At 39.6% G+C, this 21,523-nt stretch overlaps 1 protein-coding gene across 1 annotated transcript in view; it reads left to right on the top strand.

The window, feature by feature from the left end:
* The window catches only part of pcdh11 (protocadherin 11), a gene marked incomplete at both ends in the record, with an annotated part of 117,901 nt that extends 99,652 nt beyond the window's left edge, over nt 1-18,249 (top strand). The window contains one exon of the mRNA XM_080502502.1: nt 17,786-18,249. Within this exon, the coding sequence (XP_080358628.1) occupies nt 17,786-18,249 (464 nt within the window). The remainder of the gene's footprint in view (nt 1-17,785) is intronic.
* Nucleotides 18,250-21,523: the final 3,274 nt, after the last annotated feature.

Here is a 21,523-nt window from a genome sequence, read left to right on the forward strand (position 1 = left end):
TAACATAATCCGTAATAGGTGGCATGTCAGGTGAAAACAACCAGGTGGATGTTTGAAATTTCTCACCTTTGGAAGGAGCGAAAGTAAGCAGATGGCAGGCCTTTAGGGTCCACAGCACATTGTCGACAACGAATTACAGTCCAGAGGGGAATGGGATGGCTGATAACCTCCATCCCATGGTTCCATCTGCTGAATCCTAAGCAAGGACAGTGCATGCAGACATGCAAACCCAGACAATGACGTCTTGCAAATGTGATGAGAAATTGTGCAAGACGTGACTGTGTAGGAGTCATTAACTGTCGTCATGACGTGTGGCTTTTCTGGAAAATTTGCATTCAGCATGGTGGTACATCGTGGTGCGTCTTTCTGAATTGCTATAACTGCATAACATCTGACAAAAAAAAAAGAATGATGGTGATGTAACAAAACTAAATTAGATACCCATTCAAAAGGACTCAAACTGCCATTTGTACCTGCGATACAAAGCAATCTCAACTGTTTTCATCCATTCAGAGCCCCTCTGTATGGCTCTTTGGGGGTGATCTAGAAAGAAAAGACTTAGAAAAATAGAAAGCAGAAGGTGTCAGAAGCACATGCCAAGCCCAAGCCTGCCTTTTGTCCCACTGAAACAAAGTGGTTTGTCATGTTCTATACATTCACAAGGATTCAAAACAGGCTTTCATCACAATGGCACCATCTAAATCCTATTGTGGCGGAACAAGGCAGTGTTCTCAGAATCACCCACAAAAAGAATAATGTTGTATCTAATTGCAGTTTCTTAACTATATTTTCCAACCGGGTTTAATCTAGCTCCATTCATGCCTGTGCTAATCACAAAATAGTGTGAGGAGCAGAATTACCGCCAAACATAACTCAGGCTGTTATAACTACACAAAAGGCATTGGCAGCAACTCCCAAAGCTGCCAATCTAAACTGCATAAATGCAACTTGTTTTCATTGATGTCTTAGTTGTGTAAGGACTATTTTGTTTGAAGAACGGACATCAGTAATTTTCTTTGTCCTCTTCCATTGAAATTGCAGCCAGCCGCTTGTTGCCTGCAAAAACCTGCTACCTCCACTAAATTGCTCAGCTTATTTCGTATGTGACAAGGGGTCCCCTCTACTGCCACACTTCTATGAGGAGCCGCTACAGTAAGAAATCAAAGCCCGTGTCGAAACAACAGCTGTTTCTACTTATGTAATGGCTGCAGGACGACTGTTCATATCCTGGCTTGTTGGAGCTGTCACAAATCATTAATCTTGGGCCCGTCAGTGGGGCCACACTGTCAAGTTGCCTTTGGACATCTGTGGTTAGACCGAAGCAGGACATATCACTTAAGCTAGTGCCTCAGACCTTTGCAATCACACAAGCCATCTTTAAGTGATTCATTCATCCTCACTCAGAGCATCTACACCGTTGAACTTCTCCGTCCATGTGCTCACTGCCACTCATTATATTTGTCTTATAACTGACAGTATGCACTGCCCCATACCCTTTGCTTCCTTTTGTTGTTCAAGAACAACTCCAGTAAAAAGATAAATCAATTGTATATATAAATATATTATACATATTGTTGAGTGAAGACAAAAGACAGAGGCTGCACATGTCTTCACTGTTGGTTTAACCGGTTGTGCAGAGTCAAACTTATAATAGGCTGCAGGCTGGATGCGTCACAACACAGACCTCTGTGAAGGTACCACAGTCCCTGTCAGAGGGCTCAACAGTATTACAGAGGGCTTGGGTAACTTTTTTTAAACACACCCAGACATTAAAATGAAACAGAGGGAGACTATACGCCCTCTACTGGTGGCCAAAAGCAAATAAATCAGAAGAGATTGGACCAGACTCTGATATGATACTTTGTGCTTGATATTTCTGATTGACTAAAGCTTGAATGCTTTGTATTCCAACTGCATATTTCTTGTTGCATGTATTATGTATGCATTATTACTGAATTTGCAGAGGCGACTGCAAATGTAAATTTTGAGCCGAGTACATTTAATTACTATTGGGTTCAATAATTAAAGGCGTTTAATTTGAATGGGACATGTGGACTGAGGCACACTGTAGAAGGTTATAATACAAAGTATTTAATTCTTTTATTTTGTGCTCTACTTATTGCAGACATTCTACAAACTAGAGCAAATAAATAATAACAGCATTGAACCGTTAAAGTGAGATGTACAGTTTGGCCCAGCTCATAATTGCTTTTTCAAAGACTAGCCTTGGAAGTAATTAGAGGTCGGAGTAAAAACACAAACCATTCAGATAATCAGCCTGCCATTAGCACCTCAGGGGCTGTATTCTGTTATCAGCTTGACCCTACTTGGAACGCACTCTCGCCGCCTGAGTTGCAGACTCTTTAGACACAAAGCGTTTGAAGATTGATTAGTGCAAAGGTCACCATGTTATACTTGCAGCATATTTGTGGCCCAGGAAGTTATTGACTGAACTGAATGGATTGCATCATACTTTTCGGCAAGGCTGCTGTTTAGCAACCTCGTTTTCAACAGAAGAAACTAATTAAACAGGTTGTTTTTTTTCTTCTCCCTTCTGAAACAAAATCTTTTTATTCCCTGACCTTTCCACTGACGAACTTGTGATTGAGCGTTGAATTTATTATAGAAGGAAACTCATCTTCATTGATTACATTCAAAGACAGGTTGCAGGAGAAGAGAAAAGGCTGAGAGATGTATTCTGATGAATGTAATGCTAATCATCAAGCTTTGAACTATGTGTGACCTATTTAAAGAAAAAAAAAACTTTATTAGGAGAAGAATATGTGGAAATTTAACTCATGAGGGACAAAACACAAAAAAGGTTTTACGGAAAATATATTGAAATTTTAAAAAGGTCTGGGAGCACATCCAGCTTGTGGGAGCTGCTATATAATATGAAGACTGTCACAGAGTTGTTGATTCAAGTCCTACAAGAATACAGAGTAAAGCAAACACATCATGTCGTTTGTCTCAGACACACATGTGTTTTTACGTTTTATACAGATATGGGACTCATGATTGTTTGATAAAATAGGAAAACGAGTATAATGTATGCTTGCCTTCACATGCCATGGTTTGACAGGTTTAGAGAGGAAAACAATACTTTATTCACAGCAGGAAGGGATGCAGTTTATTTATGGTTAATTTAATTTATTTACAGTATTTCGGCTTCAATAATTGATGCAGCATCCATGGATCATTCTTTTCACAACAAGAGAAGACAGCATCCTGTTTAATTTGGTTATATTCCCATTAAAACCTGAGAAAACATCAAAGGCAGAATGATTTAATTAACAATGTGGAGAGTCTGTGTACAGCCGTCTGCATTTTGCAAATTACTCTTTGCTAAGAATAAGAGACTTATCAGGCCTATGCAGACATCGCTGCACACCTCAAAAGAGGTTGTGTTGACACAACGAAGGGGAAAATACATGTCTCCCCCAGACAGAATTATCCACTTCACAGGTATTTTCAGTTTACAGTTTTCAGGTTGAAAAATTAATACTCTTTCTTCTTCTGCCAGTGGAGTTTACACTTCTTTGTTGCATTCACTGAGAAGTGTAGCCTGACTGAAGAGCAGAAAGGGAGTTGGTATTAATGGAAAATCTCCCCAATTTGTTACTTATAGCACTTGAGCTCTTGATAATTGTTTTGATGGGCAAGTGTTTCAAGGTTTTTTTTTTTCTCTCTCTTTTGTAACTATTTACCTTTTGCCACTCTGGATTGGCAGCTTTCTCCCAATGTATTATTACTACAGGTCAAGGATTAGATTAGCAACAATAAACCCTGAGAAAAGCTCTAAATCTATTTACTAATAACAACATCAAATACAAATTCAAATGGAAATAGTAAGAAATACCAGCTTGTAAAACCACTTGAAAATGGTATTTGCCCAACTTTACTTTCTCGAAAACTATTTCTGTTTTAAAGAGTAATCAAAACAAAGGAGATTTAATCTAACCACTCAACAAATAGTGGAGGTTTTTCAACAATTCAGTTTGTTTGAAGGTCTCTCAAACAATAATGCAGCATGCATTGTGCAGTGTTTTCCAACTTAATATGAAGCATGAATTCTGATTACCTTTCTATAATGATTTATGAACAAAATTGACTGGGTCACAAGTTTGCAAAACATTAAATGAGTTTGTTAGACTCAAAGAGATGGATAGTTACTATCCTTGAGTGAAACTATAATAAGATGTACGGGAAAAGAGCTGAAGAGAGGTAAAGCTCCAAATGCAGTAGACACCATGGTATGAAGTCATCATCAGACGATGTGAAGCATAAGGTCTATTTTTACTTTGTATCCCTCAATGCCTATTTCTTGTTGTGTGGACAGATAGCAGTGGATGGTCCCCAAACTCTAACCTGTCTTAATGAAGCACAATACTGCCATTACCTCAAGATCAGAGTACAATCTGGGAAACATACAAACAAAGTAGGAGGTAAGAGACACAGTAGACCCGGAAGGAGAGGGAGACAGAATCTTTTTGATTTTCTTTCTAAGGGTGACACTCTGAACCAATTCAATATCATACTTGTGTTTCGCTGCGCAGTTCCTCCTCCTGCTTGACATTTCTGGGTTAGAAAGTGCCTGTTACAGGTTAGTATTGTCATGTTTCACATAAATTCACATTAGGATACTGTTTTTTTCTTGGCGGAGATCGGATCTTGTTCTATTATTTCAGGTTATGAGCAAGATGGTTGAGTGGAGGGAAGCGAAGAGCTCCGATCAGTATTGGGATGATAGAAATGTCATCTTTGATAGAATCGCTTTAATTACATGCGTGTACTCAATTGTTCCTCAATCTCCGCACATTGTTTTAGCTGGTGCTGTTCGTTGAATGGCATATTGATCCACGTGCTTTTATGGGACAATGATGAAGAGGCATGCCGTGCTTAATCACTTATTTTAATAATCATTTTAATTAGGGCCTAAATCAATCACATGCGACCTTTGGTAAGATTTGATGAGCAACTCGTTTCTTGAAAGATAAACAATAACGCTTTCAAAACCTAGTGACAGGGACTTTAAGGTTATAGTTTGAAAATAGATCTATCAAAACAAGACTTATACTCTGCTCTGATTTCAACAACAACAATAATAATAATTATGAATGCCTGCTGACTTATTTCCTCTTGATTCTCTCTCCTGATTTTGGTATGTACCCTGTACGTTTACTGCAGACGGGAACCACTGTTGAGTGGGTGGTGGGAATGTTTGGAGGGGTGGGGGATTGAATGTCATCAATCAGCATTAACCATCAGCTCTGAACTATTGACTGATGATTCACTACGGCAGAATCTCCTCTGACTCTGAAATGAAAGGCAGCGGCGGCAGCAGCAGTAACGTGAGGCAGACACACTCACTTGATTGGCACCTCATTGAGTCTGGCAGGGGAGCCTTTGATTGCACTTGCTGTCAATATCACATAATTGTTTTTTGGTTTTTTTTTTTATATACATGGTGCCCTCTCTTACTTTTTCCAGCAACCTCTACAGTCACTTTGTAGAGCTACTCTGTCTTTCAAGAAGGTGTTTTTTTTTATGATTTATTAAGAATTCAATGCACTTGCAATTACTATTATTCAGGTATACTGCTTTGTTAAAAGTATAGCCAAAACTCAAATTGTATATCTACCCTCACCTAATGCATCATGGTAACATTCACATATGAAGATTCACAGCCCAGCAGACAGCGTGATTAGCAACATATGGTTATAAATCTGTGTGCTGGAGACGTCGGTTATGCCTTAGAGCTTTAATTGGGCCCTTCTCAATTATCACGTTAAGTGCCCTACCAGAATACATAGACTGACCACAGTCGTTCCTCATCGTGTATTCACCAACACCAGGCTCAAATTGAGTTTAAATCTTAAATGACACCCATAACTGCCAGAGGAACTATTCGGGGCCGACAGAGCAACCGTGTTTTCCACCCCAAGGTCAGGCGACAAGATGAGATTTAATTGAAATTGAAACCGTCTACCTGATAGTTTGGAATAATTAGTAATGTCGGGGCGGAAAGAGGAAGAGTCAGGAAGAAGGAAAAATATAAAGGACATCAACTCAAGATAAAAGTGACAAGTCATCAATTTTAGTGAATTGGATGTCACTGTGATTGACTGGACTCGACAATAGACGTCACGCGTGAGACTCAAACAAGCAGTGCCAAAAATATCAAAGATACGGTAACTTTGCCAAAGGTTGAGAGAAAGAGGTGAGGTTTTATTTTTCTTACAAAGGCATGTGTATGCTTGACTCTGATGGACTTTTACTCGGGGTGTCTCTTTAAAAGTCAAGAGGTCAGCGAATGTTCAAGGAAACTGATGCTATTATATCTGCCAAATGCTTTATTCTGAATACACGGCTGCGAGAATCATCTATTCCATACTGGTAGCAATCTCCTCCCACCCGTAAAACAAACTCGACCACCCTTCAACCCTGAAAGACTTGAAAAGTCACTTCTGCTGCTCCCAACATTTCCACACCAGTTAATAAAGAGGAAATGAATTGTATCAGTGTTGATGTCTTTGCTCGTGGTGAATAGGAAATTATCATAGAGATGGCTATTGGTGCCTTTACACACTGCATTACATTGAGCTACAGCCAGTCTCTATTTTAAGCTACTATGTCTGTGAGTGACACAAAGTGCAGGATGAAATTGGCTGTAGTCATGTCGTCATAACAGCAGCGATGGTGGTAGCAGTTTTCTACTGTAATTCTACAAAACCCAGACATTTTAGTGACATCCAAGAGTTTTTTTTTTGTTTGTTTTAGTTTTGTCCCTTCAGTCTTTCTTTTCTATTGTAAATTTCTTGCCTCTCCATGCCACTGCTCAGCTCTGCTAAGACATGTCAACAGCAGAATGGATACTAAACGCCAGGCAGAAGAAATGTGACACCACCGCCGCCTGTTCATGAGTGTGTGTGTGTGTGTGTGTGTGTGTGTGTGTGTGTGTGTGTGTGTGTGTGTGTGTGTGTGTGTGTGTGTGTGTGTGTGTGTGTGTGTGTGTGTGTGTGTGTGTGTGTGTGTGTGTGTGTGTGTGTGTGGTGCTAGAAGAGGACGCAGCAACTGACACAAAGAGGTTGGCACCACGGGATAAAATATGTGTACAGATGTCCTCGGGCCATGACAGGCACACAAAATCAAAGATGCTGGGTGTTTATATCTGATAGTTAGAGCTCGGGGCTAAAGAGTATAAAAGACATTGAGGTCATTGGGTTGCTGGCGGTCTCTGTGGTGCAAAGTTGTTGCGTGGCTATTTCCACTGTCTCCAGCTTTGTGGACAGCTGTAACCACTGGAGCTTTCTGCTCACCACCACAGACAGACGATAATCAGTGAGCCCACTTTCAGCTTTTGACCTTTTAATTCATTATCGTACTTGTTTTTTGTTTTGTTTTTTTTCCCCCCTTGATACGATTCTTCCAAAGCCAAAGTGAAACTGTAAAGCTGCCATATAAATGGAAGCAGCGCTAAAAACTGAGACCAACAGGTTTACTTTCTCTGAAGAAAGCAATATAATTACATTTAAAACAGCAAATAATAAGAATTGAAAGATTATTAGTATCCTATGACACTGAATTGCCCATTATGATGATCATTAATTGGCTAATGTCTGGAAATTCAAAGTGTCACATTTGAATATGAAGCAAAAAGTTATAACTGTTTATATATTTATCAAATGTAATGGTGGTTTAATTTTTAAATGAGGTCACCACACACATTTACAGAGTGCAACAGTTTATTTATGTCAGCAGCACTGTGTGATACTGGTAATAATGTCTGCAATGCCAATTAATTGTGTTTACGTGAGCGAAGAAGTTCTTTTTTTTTTATTTTTCATGTGGAGCCTTATGGTTATTTGGTCTGACAGGAAAACCATAATGAATGGCTTGGTTTGCTTAGAGTGCCGATACAAACAGCAGTAAAATGAGGCTTCTTCTATCTCGGCGTAATGAAGTCACAACTGCAACAGTTATTTTAAGTATCAAAGTATTTTAAGTATCAAAAATGTTTTTCTCCCTGAGCAGTTGTTTCTTTCCTCACAGATTTTGAAGTATGCCCCAGTTTTTATTGCATTATTTATGGACTTAACTTCACACGTATCTTTTTTTTTTTTCCCCCCCATGCCTATGTTTCAGTAACAGCCATTTTGCACACACTAACTCGCTCCCTCCCGCCGTGTGTCTGAATCCGTCGCTCTCTCTGTTATGAATGTTAGTTGACAATGTCTGCACTCGACACACCCCAAATAAAGTGCATAGTGACAGAAACATTAACACGAGCCACTGAGTACCTCTGTGATTTTAGTGGGAGCGTATCTGTCAGCGGGGGCCTAGAGGAGTAAAACGCATGCATCTGAACTTTCAACGACTGGTGGAGGATTGTGACAGGCAACTTCAAAACAGTAAAAGTAAAGCTGTGATTTATTGAATGTGCCGCTTGTGTCTTCTTTCATGTTTGCCAGTGATACATTATATGACTTTTCTTCTGCTCTCAAGAACATGGCGACGTGGATGAATTAAACATGTTAAGCAGGAACAGGTCTTTCTCTGAAAGCCTTACCCTTTTCACGATAACCCTTTTTAGACATTCAGTGGACTTATCACAGCATATAAATAGGACAGAATTCATTATTCAGGGGAGGTTTCAGTGAAAAATTAATAGTTGTCCCCGGAGGAGGGTCTGTGGTGCTTTGGAAAAGGAAAACCTTTAAAGTGTACATGCTCAGGGGGGATCTGGAGAGAGTCTGCCCCTCATATTAAAACCTTTACCATGCTACGCTACACATTGATATTGCAAATGTAAGTTTGCTCATCACTAATGAGTGTGACTAATACCGTATACAGTCTGCATTCATGCCTAAGCTGTCTGCTAAAATATTTTGAAGAGGGTGAAGGAGAAGAAAAGCCAAAAGGGATTGCATGAGTGTCTGCCTCCGACACCGCCACTGTACACAGATTACACACTTTCAGGATTGCCAAGCAGGACAGAACTCCAGGACCCGAGCTGTTGACATTTGAAGAGAGCCTTTTTATTTATGGAAACACTGAATGATTTCACACAGAAATATCTCACTGAACAATAAACTAACATTCCAGAAAGAAAAAATAAATATATCCACAAAAAAAACACAAAAACTGTACATCAGGTCCCCTTTCAGCACTGTCACATAAGAGATTACAATTTTCGCCATGCCCAGATTACTCATGCTCTGGATCCATGCTGCCGCCAGTGCTGAGTGGTTTTCAGCCTGTCAGTTATCAGCTGAAAGATGGGCTTCACGATGCCTTTGTATCCACTTTCTATCTGCCTGGCCATGGAGGCAATAACAGTAATGTATGGCTAAGGGAAAACAGAGCTAATCATCAATGACTGCAAGATATATAGCATATACAGTGGCACCTTGTTTATTACCCTCTCTTCTCCTGCTGTATCCGCCGGCAATACAGACAGGCCGCCAGCTCTGAGAGCTTCTTCAACGTTAATTTGATTCATTCTTGTTTTCCATAATAATTGGGGGCAATGGGTCAGTGTGATGAATTCGCTCGTTACATGACACAGGATGTTACGTGTTGGTAGTTGCTGTGCACTGTGTCTCTATAGTCTCCATCATATGAACCAAGGGCCTCATTCTTATTGCTCATTGTCTGAAACTATCCAGTTGTTGCCGTCTCTCGGTGCAACAGGTTTTTATTCTCTGAAGACCTGCTTATGCCAGAAATAAGCTTCTAATTTGATTTCAAAAAGAGAGCTAAGACCGTTATGAGTGACATTTACATATTTACATCAAAGTCATTTCCTAAAAATCATCATTGTTTAGATAGTATCCCTGCTGGAACAATCCAATCTCTTTGCAAATATCAGACTGCCACGTCAGGTCCCACCTAATCAGCCAATTTTCCTTTTGTTTGTTAATCCCTGTAAAATATTTTCACTTCCTCTCACTCATTATTCTCATTTCCCAGACCTCACAATATCTGCATTATATGGAAATTTCCAGACATTCATTGATGTGCAATGAATTTTAAGGTGGATTATTTATTTTTTTTGGCCTTATAAATATACATTTATGTATTGCTTCCTTGTCTGTAACAACACAGCTGCACAGTATAGTTGCAGTTTTACAAAGCACCTGCGAAAAAACAGATTTCCAAAGAAAAAAAGAACAAATGGATAACCTTGTGTGAGATTTAATGCGGAGAGCATCAGTGTATGTATGAGTGGGTCTGTGTGTGTGTACACCTACACAAGCAGTTCTTGTGTTTCTACCCCCCACAGCAGCTCTGTGCCTCCTCCTCCATGTGTCATTGTGGTGATGAGCGCTGATTGCAGATTGTTATGGTGTTTGCACCTCTCATCTATCTGGCCCACGCTGGGTATTTGGCCAGGCCTGATTGTGTTGATGGTGACACCGGCATCTTGTCCTCGGGTGGGGAGGCCCAATAGCGGTCCAGACATAATGAAGGAGATGTAATCAACCAATGTCACACACAAAAAGTCAAGTGTAAGAAAACTGTTTCTGTGTTCTGCCTCCCAACTGTGCTCTCTGTTGATGGAAATCACACAATTGTGGTGGTTGATGTCAAGGTCTGTTCTTTTTTTGTAAACATTTCATGCTTGGCCACAATGGAAATTTAGATGTTTTCTTCTCTTTGTCTCCCTGACAACAAAGGTGACTTGGAAATAAATGAATTTACATTAAATTAAGCCCGTACATTCGGTGTGTATTGTATTATCTCAGGGGAGAAATTGGTGTTTCAGCCTACAACATAGTTTTAATCAATGGCAACAAAAAGAAAGAAGCAAGTGTTTGGCACTTGGTTGTTCAAGAGATCCTTTCTCTCTTTGTGCACTTTGTCCTCTCTCTGTGCTTTGTTATTTGTTTTGGTGTTCTAATCTCTGCCAAGTCAATAATATTCTTTGTTGTCTGAAATTGTGTGTCGGGAACAAAAAGGGCCTCCTCCTTTTGTTGAAAGTACCTGTCTGTGACTTTTCACTCTCTCTCAGACTCCCAGATAAAGTAATCATTAGATGTTGTTTTCTGCCTGCAATTACTTTCTGTTACAATGGGTCAAACACTAGGAAAGCAAAAGGGGTCGAGAGAAGACAAGGCTAGATGGATTACAGGCGAGAAACTGTATAGGTCCCACAAGTGCTGATAAATACGTATGTGGCTCAGAGACTCACCGTTGTCAGCAGCGTCTCAGTAAATGCATCAAAAGTAATTAGTCTAGAGTATATATAGACAACCCTGCTCGCTTCTTATCTGCGTCACATTGTCTCTTTTTAAAAAAGGCCATTCATTACATCTGGCACTATTTGTTTTAGAAGTAAAAAGGGTGAGCAAAGGCTGTGGCGTTTCTTATATCTTACTTTGTATCGCTGCTACAAAGAATTGCTCGAAATTTATGTTTCAGGGGAGAAATCCGCCCTTCTATTGTCGAAGGCGCTCATTAACATCTATTGGCGGGCAGTTTCTAAGACTCATAATCACCAATGAGAATGGCCAGTGGGTAAAGGCAGGTTGTATAGAGGCAGTCTGGCTTTTATTACACGTTTGATGAGAAAATTGTTTTTAAATACAGTTCTAAAGAGGCCAGGACCAAATGTTTACCTCAGCACATTTCATAGATCTTAATGCACGTCATCCTCCTACATGACACCGCTGACCTCTGTGTCATACCTGATCTGCCTTCCAAAGCCCATGCCAAGTTTTTATTGCTACAATAGAATATTTACTTCATCCTCCATGCCCTTGGCAGCAGTGACAATGACAGCTCTTATTGCCTTCACCGGGGATTATACTTTCCTCTTCCAGAGAAAAGTAAAGAAAGCAAATAGCATTTGAGAGTGACATGCACTGAAAATTTCATTTTCAGTGTGATTGTCATATATGCGGGCTTTATCGCCCAGGGCCACAGACCTCTCAGCGCTTGCATATCCTTATTTCATTACCAAAGTCATTTAAATGCAGAACTTACAGGTATGCAATGTTTTTCCCTTCAGAAAACTGTTTCTGAAATACAACAGGAGTCCATGTTTGAGCGCCCATCATCAATATCATGAATCACTCACAAGTGTGCATCATATTTATGGGCCTCTGGAAAACAGGGAGGGCGGTGAGATGCAACCAGCATGTAAGTGAGATGCCGTGTATTTGTAATTCTGTGAAAGTGAGACAACCGTTTCTCCTTCAAATGATGATTGCCAGAGCCGCGATGAAAGCAACGGCGTCTCTCTCTCTTCAGAGCAACACCAAGGCTTCTTAATAGCGCTATTATTATTAATGACCATCCATTTGCTTATCCAGATTTTACGTTTGGAGTGGGCATAAGGCCAAGTGAAGTGATAAAGTCTGGGTAATTACAAACCCAATTATTTCGACTGAAATTCTATTTGTTTGAAAGATTCTTTCATATTCTTGTATTTTTATCTATTGGTTTCCCTCCAGAGAAAGGATGTGTGCTTGTGTACCCTTTTTCTTCTCTTTCTCTTCTCATCCCTATCAAACCAGAAAGCATAATACGATGATAATAGCACTAATGCAATTTTTTTTTTCACATTTGATAGCAGCATCACATCCTGAAACTCTTGATGAAAAAGCAAAAAACAAGAAAAAAGGGCAGATTTTTCTGAGCCTCTTTTATTAACTAGCAGAATTAAACCTGATCTCAAATTAACCAACATGGAGAGGCAGAGCACCAGGTAATGCTGCTTTTGATAGCTGATTTGTTTTGTTCCATAAGCCCTTAAATTCTCCAATATCTATGACTGCAGTTTGCTTTATCACAGCATTGATTGAGTAAAAAACCTTTGGAGGTAAAATTATAACAACTTTGCATCTTGTAACAACCCACAGGGACAATAAACACAAAATAAGAATAGAAAGATGATTATTTAGATGCACTCATGACCATGCATGCTTTAATGAGAACAGTGCACAAGATGTTATTTTCCATTTGACAATACACGAGTTAGATGCATGAAGGTTTCAGGCAAAAAAAAAAAGAAAAGACTCTACCAATTAACACTGTAGGATGAGTCAGGGGCCTAGTCCACCTTCCTGATGGCTGCTCAACAAATTTAATGTCCTAGATGCATGCAATTATCCTTTTAATTAGCAATAATGAGTTTGTGCATGCTGAAATAATGAGTTGAATTGTGGTATGTGTGCAGACCTTAATGTGAAGCTCATCAAGATGTAACAAGCTCTGTCAGTAAATATCATCAACTGTCATGTTAAATATCTCATACTATTGTACTGAAAAGCCCCAGTCAGCTGGCTAATATGCATCTGGTCCTGAGTGTGCACGAGTGCTTTTGTCTCATCTGTCACCAGTACTCGTTGAGATGAGCAGATTTCACACACACACACACACACACACACACACACACACACACACACACACACACACACACACACACACACACACACACACACACACACACACACACACACACACACACACACACACACACTGAATGCACAAAATGCCAATGTTATAAATATTTAATTAGTAAAATAGTTTCATAAAAAACTTGAGGATATAGCACATTGAGGTATGACAGTGTCACAGTGCTCCCAATTTTCATTGTATTGTGTATATCAATCTTCCAATCAAAATTCAGTAGCGTCGGCTTAAAACTGCTCTCATTATTTACAAATTATAAGCTGTTTTAACATCAAAACAGGATTATAACAGGTCATAAACACAACAAATGTAACCAGCATAGGCATAATCCTGTATTTATCACAGTAGGGAAAACATTGATGTGCCATGCATAGGGGTTAAGTGCTTCATTTATCCGAACATTGCATGTCCGTGATGGTTCCGTGTTAAAGCTGTACTGTAAATGGCATTATTATCACTGTGTCACCTGCAACCCTGCTGACTGAAAAATGCATTTGAACAAGTGGGTGGAAGATCAACTGTATGCTGTTGAGCAGCCAGTCAACTTGTATTTTTATGGGAGGAACATGATTGTCTATATACACACTCACTGACTACTGCACTGGCTTAACCCTGAAAAATTTCACAGTTAAAAAAAAGATAAATGAATTTCACTCATATAGCACTTTTCAACTACTTGAGCAGTCCCAAAGTGCTTTACATCATCAGTTACATTCACCCATTCACTCACACGCGTTCACACTCCAATGGAGGCAGTCGCTATGCACCTAATCCCTTGGGAGCAATTTGGGTTCAGTGTCTTGCTCCTGGACACTTTGGCATGTGGACAAGCAGAGATGGGAATCAAACCTGCAACATTCCAATTTGGAGACGACTACTCTTATGTGATATAGGACAGCAGTTGGCTCATATTCTATGTTTTTGAATGTAATGATATTCACTTTTATTTGAGATCTTTGGAGGCATGTAGTTGTACATACATTTTAGTTTTCTGTTGTGATATTGAACTGCATTGAATTTTATCACAAGACGTTTCTAAAAATGTGGCCACACTATTTGTCCAGTTCATCTTGTACTAGCCTTCTGTTTTACTTAGTGGACACAAAAAAGACTAAACAACATACTTGTTACATATGTTTAATGTTCATAGAGAGTACAAGGTTTGACCATATAAGCAAGAAGGTCAGCTCAAGGTGGATGAAGTGGTGTTCGATCTACGGCTGGCCATTGGATGTGTTGATGTTGCAGAACAAGACTGCCGTAGGCTACCGCTGGTATTGACCTTGCTTATGACCATAAGATCAACTCGAAGCCAAGAAACAGTAGTAGCGACTCCAAGTATGGAGAAGTAGAGAAGTGTGTTGCAATAGAAAATAAAAAAATTTTTAATCACACAAATAAATAATTTTTGAATTTAACAAAAATAAATGTGACTAATATGAAATTCATACATGCAAATCTGCCTGCATACCAACACATGCCTAAAAGCAAAATGTTGAGTAAAACAGCAAAGGATGTATAATAACAGATAAAGCTCTAATACACCAGCAAAATAAGCAAAAGAAACAATGTGTTCTTTTGTTAAAGAACTTTTTTTCCACTAGTGTCTTCTAATGATGGAGACGTTCCACATTCATGCTTGAGCTCACGTATATCGAAGCAAAGATGCCCATTTACTTCAATAGCTATATTTTAGTTCAGGTTTAAATCTGAAAGAAATAGCCTTGTCATTAAGTAATATTGGCTAATCAGAATCCTTGTACTCCGATCTGCTGATATTTCTCTATCTGACAGACCAGCAGGGCAGCAAGCACCATGGATATAAGCTGACTGTGTGGTGACACAAGAGCCATTCAGGCAAATGCTCAAAAGCAAACATGAGAAAGTTATTCAAACGTATCTTGTAATGCAGAAAAAACAGATTCTGTGTTACACACACAGAATGCAATGTGCCTTTGAAGATATAACACTACCTTACAATAGAAAAAAAAAACAGCAAACAGACAGTTTTGAACTCGAGTTGAAGATCATTTAACTTTGTACAAGTTTTGAATTGTGACTGAATTCATGCAAGATGTTCTAATGCGGTGACTCAGGTATTAAGATTTTTTTTTCCAATCATCATCGCTGCGCAGTGACAATGAATCATCTCCAAATGAGAACAGTGGGTCTGATCTCCGTCGTGCCATCTATTACACCCCATTGTTTGCCATTATCCCCACTTGTCTGCCATTTCAAATTTCCTTGAAAGGAACGTGGAGAGGAGCGTTCACAGCATCGGGGGGGATCTGTGGCGTCAGTGATGTGTGATTTCTCCCGAAAGCTCCGTGGGGTACAGTTGTTTCCCCTGAATACAAAAGACAGCGGCATCACAAGCAGGCTGCGGCATACCTCTAGCTGACGAAAGCGTCGAGAGCTGTCAGCGACATCACTCACGCCGCGCTCCCTCCCTCCCAAACCCAACGCCTATCCGAAACTATCCCACTGGAATAGAAAATAGTACAGGCCCATGTCTTTTGGAGAGGCTGGTTGGGAAATATTTCATATGAAATTTGTCGGCATTGAAGGCTGTTGACATAGAGCTTCTATGAGTTGAAGCTGTGCAGCGTCACAGAGCCACAGAGCCGCTTTCATTCGTGATGTGAGCCACGCTAAAGACAGCGTCACCTTTGGCTGTGTGGATCAATTAAATCTGAGGAGGACAAAGAAACACAGGCAACATTTGTTTGTGTCTGGGTGCATGCTTGGGTAATAGGACATTTATGCTAATTACATTACCTCAATAAACACATCAGCATCCTGAAACAGTCTCACTGACAACGGAAAACACTTGGAGAAAGATTGCGTCGGGGCACGGCCAAGACTTGGCTCGGCCCTATTGTGCTAGCTCAGAGAATGAGAAAGCAGCATCCATTTTTGCCTTAATGAAGTTAGTGACCCTCTGAAAGGTGACACATTTACCACCCAGGGGATTTATACACTCCGGCTCCACAGCTCAGTTCAATATGGAGAGGACAGATTTGACTCCACGTGGGCACTCCAAATATATCCTCACAATTTATACCCAGCGATTCATTTTCAGACATTGCTCTCATAATTAAAGTTGATGCCATGGTATTCAATCCTTGGTACTACAGAAATACAAAAATAGAGTGTTCACTGGACCGTTAGGCAACAATCTAGATAGTTTTGGGAAGCTGGATTGCCCACAGTAACATCGTGTAATCAGAAGATTAATTTTCATTTTATGGAAAGCAACAAAAAAATGAACAAGATTGTGGGAATTTTAGCAGATGGCTATCGAAAGGGCAATATAGTGGCTAAACTGTGTGTGAAAGAAATACTTGCTCCCATGTACTGGGGTCTTAGACTGCTTAATTATTTATAGCATTCTTACTTATGCAAATATGCTAAATAATTTCTACATGACAGCTTGATGCCGAGGCCTAGAGGAGTGATGTGATGTTTGAATGAGGACCCTCCTTTCCTTTGCATGGCTTCAGAAACATAACACTGCAGGCGCAGGGTTGCTTTGGTGCACCCTGTTTCACATTCTAATTATCCAACATGACAGGCTATATTGCAAAGGCTCAATGCCGAGGCCTCATCTCAGACTCATTCCACATGTGTTGTCAGTACAGGGATAATGAGATAAGATAGTTTGAGTGCCTAACCTTGCCCGCCCGCCTCTTCATTCAGCTTTTAGATTTTTCCCTCTCCCTATGCATGCAAAGTAAATGCTACTGCAATGTGCGTTGATGGTACATGAATATGATAATGATGCTGGCAATATCATGGGACAATGGCAGTAGGTTTTTTTTTTGGGGGGGGGGGTTATTTTCCCCAGTGCTTTGTATTTAAGTTTTTCTTCATGAGATTTCTTTAGGATTCCTGAAGATCACAGGGTTTAAGGTGTGCCACCTTGACAGTGATTAAAATAAACACTACTTTGTTAAGATGTTCATTAAATATTTAAAACTGTAATGTCAATCTAAGGCACAAACAGCAAGACATATTTTTTTCAAACTCTAATTAAGCTACTGGGAATTCATTGCATATTGTAGGTAAACAGACAGAGTCATGGGAATACCAAAGGAAATTAAATGCTCTGCTGCTGTTTTTCTCATTAGAAGATGAAATGAAACATTTATCACTGACTTTCATTTTGCTAAAAGGCTGACATTTTGTGGGTCAACCACTGATACGATGACAACTTTCTTCTGTTTGGATTATGATTCATGAGTTCAATTTGTGCTTTTACATCACCTTGTTGTAAAATCATTGCATTTCAACAACACTTTTTTACATGTTCGACCTGTTGTGCTAAATCTGTTTTTATCCCCCTCTTTCTCCCTCCCTTTCACAGCCATCGAGGTGAATCTGCAGAAAGCCTTGGCTGAGGCCTCTGAGACCTGTACCCAGGAGTGTCTAATACTGGGCCACTCCGATAGCTGTTGGATGCCCCCAGCCTTGGCCCAGTTCCAGGGTCCTGGCAGCAACAGCCCCATCTCCACCCCTGTCACCGCCGCCCTGAGTCCTACCCTCGCCTCTTTTGGCTTCCAGCAAAGCTGTGCTCGGGGAGTAAAAGCTAACATGGTCAGCATGGGGGTTATGGATGGCCGCCATACCCTGGGCAGGTCTGTGCCCAAAAAAGACGAGCTGGACAAAGGGATCAACCGTCCGCAGTTCTACAACACTCTGGATAGACACTGCAGTAGTAAGAAGGAGGACCCCGTCAAGGTCATCCCGCTGGCAAGCTTCTCCTCTCCCGGGCAGCAAACACCCACTGGTGGGGGCAGCAGCTCTTTCTTGCACGAGCACCAGTTGTAAGAGCAAAAGACAGATCTTCATTGGCCTGATGTACATGTGACACCATCTCAAGATGGTTTATGACTTTATGATCAGTGTGTATGCGTCCGTGTGGAAGTATGCATAATTTGAATTTCCTCGACCAGCTCAAGCCTAGTTTTACTAATGAAGACATGTGGAAAAGGATCAAACCGAGGGGATGTTATTCAGACAAAATTATTAGCAGTGTGTCTGACAGCTTAAGCATTTGGAAGGAAACGCAAGTCTTAACATAGCAGCGACCCATGTGTAATATACAATAGGTAGTTCTATACCAAAGTAGAATATTCACAGAAAAAAAAAAAGTGACTTTGCTTTCATTTTGATGTCCAATGCTCAGAAAGGACCTTTAAGCTGATTGGGTTCAAGCTTTGTGGATCTGTGTCCCTGAATGACCATTTCCTTGCGCAGAAAAAAAAAAAAATGCAAATGCGGTACTTTGTGTTGAGTGAGCTAAATTTTGCTAAATGTTAATTATGAGCTCTGGGTGGATGCTGTTTCTGTTTAAGTTCTTGTGAAGTATTGCTCTGTATAACACGTGGCACAAACTCCTTTGGTGGTAGAAGATGTTTCTTTTGTCTTGCCTGAACGTGTTTCAGAAGTCTATTTTGGTCAGGGGACTGCGGAAGGATAGAAAAAAAAAATCTACAAAACAACTAGGCCAACGGTAGACGGCACCGCATCCTAATCTTTTGCATTCTACATTTTCACCATGGAACAGCGCACAGATAAAAAAACACAAAAAAAAACACACACAAAAAAAAAAATTATATATATATATATTATATATTTATTATAATATATATATATAATTCCTTGGAATATGATTCCAGATATGCATCTGCGATATGTTTTCCATATTGTGATTGTTCAATCTCAGCTGGCTTTTAACAGCATGTTCACTTCAAGCATTTATCTTTGTCCCTCAGCATTTTAAAGGCACAGACAGATTTGCGCTGGAACTGTAACCTTTTCTCAACTTCTTTTGTTTCTATAGCGCACATTATGTTGCACAGTAACAGTCAGATAATAACAGCTTTGGAGCGAATTATGAAATCTCAGTGTAATTACTTTGATGCCTTGTGACCCAAATTGTGGTTTGGAGGTTTGGAATAATTCTATCGACAGCCCAGAAATATTATATGCTTGTACACAGTCGGTAATACAAGAACTAAAAAAAAATTATAAAAAAAAAAAAGTCCTTCACATGCTTCCTTGACTATTACTACTTATATTGCTCTTGTGAATTACTACTCTATGTTTTCATACAGTTGCAAAGTTTTCATTATATAAATTTTTTTCTACGTGTTCACACAAGAGTTACATTTAAACAAAAATAGTCAACACAAGACCAGGGAGAGCAACTTCCTTCAAGTCCATGGGTCCAACTGAATTATTGATGTTAATGTTATTTTTGCAGTTATTATAAAAACAGACATTTGCAGTCAGTGTTGGGGAGGCTCTCCCTGCAGGCCGTCTCTCACACGGTTCCATAAATACACTGAATCGCCGCCTGACAGTGTAAATTGTTCTGATAATAACTACTTCAGACGAACTTGCCGCTGTAACAGATTGGGTGCAGTATAATCTATTGCCACAGCAATAAGTGACTTTGCTGATATCCATTTTTCTTTCCAGTAACATCTAAGCCAGGTATCCAAATCATCAGGTATATGATTCATGCGATTCATTTTCTTGCACCATCTTGCAAATTGGGAACAGGCCTAAATCTATAACGCATGTTGTATTCTCAAGGGAAGGTCCCAGGCTAATTGTGTTTAGATGCTCTTAGCTGAAACACCTATTCTCTCGGATCGGGTCTCTTATTATAAAGAGGTTTTATCTGGGACTCAGTAAAATGATCACTTTAAGGAACAGTGTGTCAAGGACAAAGAGGGGTGCAATTCAATTTCACCTCAGTCAATTATGAAAATGAATTCAATTCAAAACAAGCAACTTAAATAAACCCCCAGACAAACATCCTCTGGTGAAGAATGTCTCAGAGAATCTAATTTGAGCTCATTTAGTTATAATTTAGCTTTTTTTTCCCCTCTCCATCGCTTTTCATCTCGTTTTATTGTTTTACAGCAGACGTCACACCCCACCACAGAATAAACAATACATTTTTAATCAAAGGCAGCTCTTCAAAGGAAACATACATCACGGTGTCACTGAAAATTGAAATTTTATCACTCTGTCAAATCCAACAGTTGGCTCATAAAATGTCATCCAAAAGTGGCCTAAATTCTCACAGGTCCTATCAGTTTCTGTCTGCAGCTATGTGTGTGAGCACAGTAATTAGATCCTCGACTGAACGCTTCAAGTAAAACAGAAAAAAAACCATTTGGTTTAAAAGACATTTTCCCATTCATTTGTAAAAATAAGGACAAATATTAAATGCTGGTGGAGTGTCTATGAATATGACAGTGTCTGTCCTCGAATCTTACTGGGAGAGAGTATCTGTGTAATATGTTGAAATTATTGATTCACTGTCACATTTCCACATACTCTATTCGATTCCATGTGTACAGTAAGCACAATATTACCTATCTGTAACCCTCACCATGTTTTAACTTACTCTGACATCACCCGTGTGTTCTGCATCAGCAACGTTATATGAAAGACATTTATTGATGGAAGAGTATTAAACTGCATGAATGTACACCAGTAGGATGTTATTTTTTTATACTGATTTGAGATTTTTTTTTTCCATTATGTTTTTTTAATATTATTATTGTGTTTGTATGTTCTTCAATATTTTTTTCTGCCGTTTTATCTTTCCATGCAAAGAGAATACCATATGAATGTCTTCTCCACTTTTAACTGAAATTTCTCTTAGTAAATACTCTTTGTGTCCAAAGTTTGTCATAGTTGAAAAACACAGTGCAATACAAAAACCAGAAAAAAAAAACCCTTCAGATTTATCACAGGTTTTCACTCTGCATGATTGTGCTCTCACGGTTATTTTCAAGATTTTCCCATCCCTCTGCCCAAATAATAGAAATATAGCCAATATTATACACCAAGTAAGCATTCCTCCTCGTTTTCTGAACTGTTCTATTCAAAATGTGTGTCACGATTGCCATGTCAGCCCACGTCATGAATTGCATGAACTGTTTGGACTTCCACGATGCATTTTTACACTTGACTATGTGGCTCATGCGTCCATCATTAGAATCAGTGTCAGTAACGATGTTTACTTCCCTACCCGTTTGTCTGTCTTATGGAACAAAACAAATGTTTCACAGTGTACACA

This window comes from Blennius ocellaris (genome assembly GCF_963422515.1).
Source record: "Blennius ocellaris genome assembly, chromosome: 9".
NCBI lineage: Eukaryota > Metazoa > Chordata > Actinopteri > Blenniiformes > Blenniidae > Blennius > Blennius ocellaris.